At 44.9% G+C, this 7,335-nt stretch overlaps 3 protein-coding genes across 3 annotated transcripts; 1 reads left to right on the top strand and 2 right to left on the bottom strand.

Moving 5' to 3' along the window:
* Positions 1–60: 60 nt before the first annotated feature.
* On the top strand, positions 61–1,779 carry VTP01DRAFT_7285 (uncharacterized protein; the record flags this gene model as incomplete). The annotated part of the gene is made up of 6 exons (XM_069386280.1): positions 61–123; positions 191–558; positions 623–1,031; positions 1,153–1,375; positions 1,448–1,486; positions 1,610–1,779. 6 exons carry the CDS (start codon positions 61–63, stop codon positions 1,777–1,779), a joined length of 1,272 nt encoding a protein of 423 aa, XP_069234426.1.
* An 844-nt stretch (positions 1,780–2,623) lies between these two features.
* Positions 2,624–4,270, bottom strand: VTP01DRAFT_7284 (uncharacterized protein; the record flags this gene model as incomplete). Its single annotated transcript, XM_069386279.1, has 1 exon — positions 2,624–4,270. The coding sequence occupies one exon, from the start codon at positions 4,268–4,270 to the stop codon at positions 2,624–2,626; it is 1,647 nt and encodes a 548-aa protein (XP_069234425.1).
* Positions 4,271–6,250: 1,980 nt separating this feature from the next.
* Positions 6,251–7,216, bottom strand: VTP01DRAFT_7283 (uncharacterized protein; the record flags this gene model as incomplete). The annotated part of the gene is made up of 1 exon (XM_069386278.1): positions 6,251–7,216. One exon carries the CDS (start codon positions 7,214–7,216, stop codon positions 6,251–6,253), a length of 966 nt encoding a protein of 321 aa, XP_069234424.1.
* Between the last annotated feature and the right edge of the window lie 119 nt (positions 7,217–7,335).

Genomic DNA, 7,335 nt, shown 5'->3' with positions numbered 1-7,335 from the left:
ATATACACTCTTTGCAGAAAGTAAATTCGCCGAATAGATTTCGCGCCGCTGACAAATCAGATGTCGCATCTCCAAGAGGTCTTGTCGTCCGGAGCTTGGCACTTCAAGGAGTATATAAGATGCGTAAGCGTTTTCAACCTCAGGTTTCCTCCTTCTACAACACTGTACATTTGAGATTTCACATTGCAAGATGAGCATCCAGTTTATCTATGAAGATGGGCAAGGCACTGTTGTCGACGGGCAAGGCAGGCCTGAGCCCCTGGACTATGTCATTGATGAGGAGCAGTATGCTCTTGAAACGGTAAGTTCATACACGCAGTATTTGCGCAATCAGCCTCGCGAGAGGGACCGCGAGTCAGATGACATGCAGACCGAAGATGCAAAGAAGGATGTGGACGTCCACATAAGAGAAGCGTCTACCAAGCGAGTGTACACGCTCTACACGGACCAGGATAAGGTCAGGTTCTTCAAACTGTTGTTTGAGAAATGTCTGAGTGCCTCAGCCGCCGCAAAGCAGTTGGGTATCCATGTTCGTACGGGTCAAAGATGGGCCAAGCAGTATGAGGAAGATCCGGACAGCATCTTTGAGAAGCGTAAGAAGAATAGTCGCCCGCATACTCAGCGAGGAGCATAAGAAGGTCATTTCGGAGTACATTGATGTGAATCCTTCGGCTGTCCTGGAACAGGTGATGGAGCGACTGCTTCAGAGGTTTGAGGGACTCAAGGTCTCCAAGAGTACTGTTTCTGACTTCCTGAGAGCGCAGTGCAACCTGTCGCTCAAGAAGGCCCGGTTTCAGCCTGTGGACAGGAACAGCGAGAAGATCCAAGAGCGTCGTGATTGGGTTCGCAAGTGGGAGGGGACCTACATGGATTTCAGGACCAACTGCGTCTTCCTTGATGAGTCTGCTTTCCATGTGAACATGAAGCGCAGTATGGCCTGGTCCAAGAAAGGCTCGCCTGCTGTAGTCACTGTGCCCAAAACACGAGCGCAGACAACCACCATCTTGGGCGCGATCTCTGCTTCCGGTCTGGTGAAGTGTAGCTTAAGGCGTCCACAGCCGCCAGCCAGCTAAGAAGAGGAAGCGAGGAGGTTATGCTGAGCTTATGAACACGGGACACTATCTTAGCTTCCTGAAGGCTACAATGGACTAGATGGACCAGTACCCACATATGAAGGGCTACTATTCTAAGTACATCACGTCTCGTGGCTACCGGTATGCCTATCTTCCGCCGTACTCTCCTGAGCTCAATCCTATTGAGCAGTTATGGTCGGTCGTGAAGAGCAAAGTTAAGCGCAACAGGTTCTTGGAAAAGGAGACGCTAATGACCAGGATCAGTGAAGCGGCTGACAGCTTAAATATGAGCGATTACGAAGGTTTCGTTTTTCATTCCCATAAATGCTTAGATAAGTGTCGCAGCAGAGAGCAACTCTAATGTGCTTCTCAAGATGAGTCGATGTCCGCACATTGCATGTGGGGAGCTCACAGTCGCCGCAAATATCTGTGTTGATAGATCGCAGAATACGCATTTCGTTCTTTCTGTTCTTTGGGTTGCATAGCGTCAAGTGCAGGGCTGCCCTTTGACTGACACTACATGTTACCTGTTGAAGACTGTGTGGTCCTAACTACACCATTGCTGTACGCTGGTATCCTGGATCAATCCAACAGTGATACTCACGAACGATGTTACCAAATCCATGTTTGTGCAGAAATTGCGTGCATCATTGTTCAAACAAGGGAAAATTGGGACAAAATTGAAGTCGCTCTCTGCGAAATGTAAATCGCTTTTCGAGAACGGTATGGTTGTCATATGAAAAGCCAAAGTCGCAGTTGTGAGAGGATTCGAATCGTTTATTGGGAGCAGCAATCTCGCCATAAAGGAAAATACGTATGTACGAACATGTCAATCGAAACACGTTCTACAGAGGCTCCTTATTGGAAATAGTCTACCGAATGTCAGAAATCCTTCAAATGGCTAAAAAAGCAGGCTACATAGCACAAGTTTCAGCAATCTTGGTCATGAGCGTCTCCTCGTCTAATAGCTTATGTATCGCACTCTTCACTACTGCAGGGAAATATCCGCGCGAAGGATGCCCACGTGTGATATTCGGTTGTCTTGTAGCGATGTAGCAGTAGGCAACGTAGGTGCTTTGAGACTCTTATCCGTATTTATTATAGGATGAGGTGGAAGGGTAGCTTACCCTGACCGGAAATATATGATAATTTAGAGTGAGGTCGACCAGATAGAGGTGATATGGATAACTGTGTGTTACATACGGGTCAGGGAAAGGATACAACTATGTACATGTTTCAACCTATTTGGAATTATTTCTATAGGAAATGTCTTGTATGAATATTTGATGCGCGACTCATATCATTATGCCACCCAAACTTGCACGTTTTTCAAGTCCTAATCTGCCTGCTTCAGAGCTGAAAATCAAGAAGAACAAACAACTGTATTGTGGTTTCAAATCTGGAATAAACAGAAAGCAGGATCATACAGTATAGGAGTTTGGTATTTATAAGGACAGATTGGATATGTTGAAGGGAATTCATACAAAGAAATGTTATTGATGCAACGACTGAAGTCGTTGGCAGTATGTATAGGAGTAAACAAAGCGGACTCATGGGTGGTAGGCTTTTGCGGCGCTTTCGTTCGCACTTTTTAAGGCCCTTGCATAGCCTTTGTTGACGATTTGTAGTGAACGATTTCTGAGCTCGGTCAGATAGGGCAAGAGATTGATCTCTTGGTTGTTCTCTTGGGCGTAACCCTCCAGAAGCACAATGCTGTCCACCACGGTCATCAGATAGTCATTTTTAACTCCTTCCATATTTTTCCTCAGCGCTGCAAAGGTTGTTGTATCCTGCTTGAAATAATGTTCAAATGCTTTAACCAGACGAAGCTGCACCAAGAGTCTTTCGCAATCCCCTTTCCTTGCTGTTCGGTGAGCCAGACAAGAAACAACGAAAGAAGCCAGACGGTGTGTGTGCTCCGAGCGCGAGGTCAATGCCGAGCGGTGATCTGCATACGCGACGGGGTTGAATGGATAGAAAGCTCTCAAGTAGAACCGAAGGCTGTGAAATGACCAAGCCAAATTTGCTGAGGACTTGCCATATTGTCTGAGCAGTCTGTTCGATGAACAGAGCTTACCGCATCGACTGCGAATTAGGATATCTGTAGCAACCTTTGGTTGCTTGAGTTCCTGCGGCAAATTGCTTACGGATGACCCTAGAAATGGATGCCTTGAGTCGTTTAAATCGTCACCGTGGAAGCCACCGACAGCCAACAGTTCGAGATCACCAACTCTGATGGTCAATTCATAATAGTCCCATCCTGAATTGCTTTTGACGCGGATCGCAGCCTCGGCGTGCTGCTTAAAAGGGATGCTTGAGTTGTCCGCGCAATCATCGATCGTTGGTCTGCGGTGGAGGAAGAGGTCAATGCCGGTGATAAAGAACCAATAATTGTCGAAGATCACGACTGCTTCAATATATCTTTCAGCAAGCTCCTTGACCAGGTCATTGGCTGCAGTCGAGGTCAGTGTGTTAGCAGGCGATAGGCCTTCATGTTTGTATGCATCAAGGTAGTCTGCTTGGTATCGAACTCCACGCTCAAGCAATCGACTCGTCGGCAAAGGTGGATTGACGACTTCTGATGCTGACTGGCTAGCACGGAGTCGAGCTTCACCCACTCGAATACAGAGACGCTTCATAAAACCTTTATGTCTGTTAACTTCCTCCGGAGTCTCGTACTTGTCCACGTCAGGGTCTTGGTCTGCTGGTGCTGGACGTTTAACCGGAAGAGTAGGACTAGGTGTCTGGAAGCTTGGCACAGCATCGTATTTTCGAGCAAGAGCGTCGCGCTTGGTGTGCCAGATGCTTCTGTGCGCCGCGGGCACCGTTATCATGATGGTGTCTGCCTTCGCATGGTTGATACAGATGCACCATATAAGCCATTTAGCAAATTTGGACTTTGAGCTACTTGTTTTAGGTATTATTAGTTCTTCAAGCGCATGGCTATCCTTGATTGCTTTCTCCAGAAATGCTATTGGCAGTTCTTGCTCAGGAAGCTTGATGTGCCTGGACGTTGCCAGTTGCAATGGGTTTACTGTCATGGAGAGTTCCAAGACATCATCAGAACGGAGTTTGACGCTCTTCTTCCATATTGTTTCGCTGGTTTCCGCAAAGTTCAGTCGGTCCTCCCAAGAGTCAAGAAGTTGGTGTATGTGGAGGATGATCTCTGGGGGTAAGCTTTCAGGTGGTGAAGCCATCCTGATGGGGGAAGGAAAATGGAGGAAGGAGCTCGTCGTGCATTATGTCAAACCTTTGGTCGTTATGAACCACTGCCCGTTGCTGCAGAATCTTTCCGTTGTAGTACAACAAGGTGCATGACATTACAACCTATACCTTTCTTTCTTTCAACTGCACCATATACGTAGGCCAGTTAACAGCTCTTTCTAGCTAAATATAGTCTGTGAAAGACACATGCAAGTGCAACTTGCAAATGAGCTGCGTTGGTATCTGCTTTGATTCTTTGAGTATGACAAGGCGTAGCAATTCCCTCTTTGTGCAGGTGTTTAAGTGCCGCTGTGTGTGACACTTGCGCGAATTTCTAAACAAAATACATAAGCTACATATCAATAATAGTTCTGGTATGGTCTTCTTATGGAGTACGCTGCAGCAAAGCAAAGCTTCGTTGTATCTGAACTTGAAACGTTTTGCTATCAAATTACCTGTCCATGGGGCTCGTCACAGCAAACGGTGGGGGGGGGGCGCGCGCAGCAACTGTCACGCGCCCAACTGGTCGGCAGTCAAAAAAAGAATATTTTATAGACCCAAGGCTCACCAACGCAGCCCTTTCACTCTCTGTCGACCGCAATTCCAGCGCGAGGAGGTGTGGCGGCCAAAATGTTCATGTACTCTCCTGTCTATGACGTGAAGCTACTTGGGCATTAGTGTCCGTCTGTCTTATGGTCCGGTTATGCCGGGTGTAAGACGATCTTTGCGATTCAGTTATGCTGGTCGTGAAGATGTTTGTTCTGTAGTTCGGTTACGCCGGCTATAGAACCGGCTTTGTGAATCGGTTATGCCGTTCATGAAGCCTTTTTGCTTTTTTGGGACCAGTGTCTTCCACCTTCTCGTGGTTGGTCCTGTTAATCATGGCTTCCAGTCATGAGAACCGAGAGAAGACATCTACTTTGAAACCTTTTGTAATAATAATACTTTTTAATAATAATGAAAGCACATTGGAAGAACGAGTTTGCAATATGATTGTCTATGCAAAGTTTTTAAGTATGCTCCACTCCAACCGCCTGTTGATGCTATGTGCTGTATGGAAGTCAAAACGCGTGTATCCCAAGAAAGCTGAGAATCCGCAGCAGAAAGAGATTATCAGATACTTCACGCGTTTGTAACCTTTGATGAGTAAGTGCTCTCAATAGATAAAATAAAAGACTGCGAAAAGGTATCCTCACTGTGTTAGAAAGTTTTTATACTGTATTTCCAAAAAGTAATGTCGCAACGAATGAAAATCAATGTCGCAGGCCTATGCAAATTAATGTCGCTTTGGCAGTGAAAATTAATGTCACGTGTTTCAAAGTGGATGTCGCTTTTTTCAAAAAAAAAAAAAGTTCTTGGCATCCAGGTAGTTTTTTTATCAGCTACATACAGTCACCCCCTCGGTTTTTGCACTCCTGCTAAATGCACTATCTACGAGATTTGCAACAAGTTTTGGGAATTGTTGATAACGTGCCAGAGCTTAGAAACTCCTCCCTGTTGCAAATACACATCGAAACTTTCTCTGTTGCAAAAACTGGGAGGCTGACTTAATATAAAACCGTACCTATACATACCTATATGTTTATATAAACTAAAGGAAATGACATACTTACCTAATTGAATATTATTATCAGTGGTGCCGTTCATCATACATACTCTCTTTTCTACGGCATTTATCCCAGCAATTGTGTGAATGAGATACGAAACCACGGAAATCAGTCGGCTTTACATCGTTTACATGCGTCACGAATTCTGATCGATAATGTCTCTTGCTGCAAAACCTATGACGCTTGACTTTGCTCTTTGCAACAGCCAAGAACTGCTCTATTGGATTGAGCTCAGGAGAATACGAGGGAAGGTAGGCACATCGATATCCGCGATACGCAATATACTTGGCAATATCCTTAGACTTATGTATAAGTGCATTATCCATATCTAGATAATGTCCATTCATATGTGGATATTTATCCATTTCATCCAACGTTTCTTTCAAAAAAGCTGATATAGTGACCCGTTACAGTGTCAGTGGTCAGAATTTCAGATTCCTGGTCAGCCTTTCTCTTCTTATTAGGTCTGGGTATTCTCAAGCTAACTTTGATTAACCCAGAAGCAAGAGATAACGCCCAATATTGACGTAGTTTTTGCTCTCGTGGTTGGTGCAGTAACAACACGGGAGAACCTTTCTTAGACCAAGCTTTTGTGCGTTTCATGTTTATATGAAACGCAGACTCATCGAGAAATACGCAGTTCGTCAAAAAGTTCATATCTGTTTGTTCCCATTCGCGAACACAATCATATCGTTCCTGAATCTTTTCTGGGCTATTTCTTTCCACAGACTGGAACTCTGCTTTTTTCAGTGATAGGTTGCATTCAGTTCTCATGAAGTTATAAACAGTGCTACGGGAAACTTTAAGATCGTTGAACTGCTTCACTAAATGCTCAGTCACTTCGACAACAACAGCAGAGTGGTTAGCATCAATAAAATCGGTAAATGTCCTTTTGTGTTCCTCATACAGAATACGTCTACGACCTCTCTTTTTACCGCTTTCAAAGATGCTATCGGGACACTCATCGTACTTTTTCACCCATCTCTGCGCTGTACGAATACGAATATCCAACTGTTTCGCTGCAGCCGATGCACTCATACACTTCTCAATCTTCAGCTTGAAAAATCTCGCCTTATCCTGAGCAGTGTAGCGAACATATGCACGTTTTTTCGCCACTTCGCTCATACGAGAGTCCTCACCTTTTTGCTTATCTACTTGCATTGCATTAGTTTGAGAAGGTCTCTTGGGAGCTGCATTCTGCAAGTATTGCGTGTGAGAGGTAATCGTTTTCAGAGTAAATTGCTGCCGATCAACGATGTAATCCATGGGTTCAGGTCTACCGTTCTCATTAACAACATTTCCATGTCCATCTTCGTAAAGAAGTTGTGCCATGTTAAATCGTAAAGTGGTGAGAAAGAAAATTGAAGGATAACAACACAGCACCCATTATGTATATTCCGATGTGCCAAGAATTTCTTGCGACATGCGATTTCTAAGCAAGCGACATCCAT

This window comes from Rhizomucor pusillus, assembly GCF_041956525.1.
Source record: "Rhizomucor pusillus strain CBS 183.67 unplaced genomic scaffold VTP01scaffold_38, whole genome shotgun sequence".
Lineage (NCBI taxonomy): Eukaryota > Fungi > Mucoromycota > Mucoromycetes > Mucorales > Lichtheimiaceae > Rhizomucor > Rhizomucor pusillus.
The sequence above is the reverse complement of the archived record's forward strand: the minus strand, read 5'-3'. Positions and strand labels throughout refer to the sequence as shown.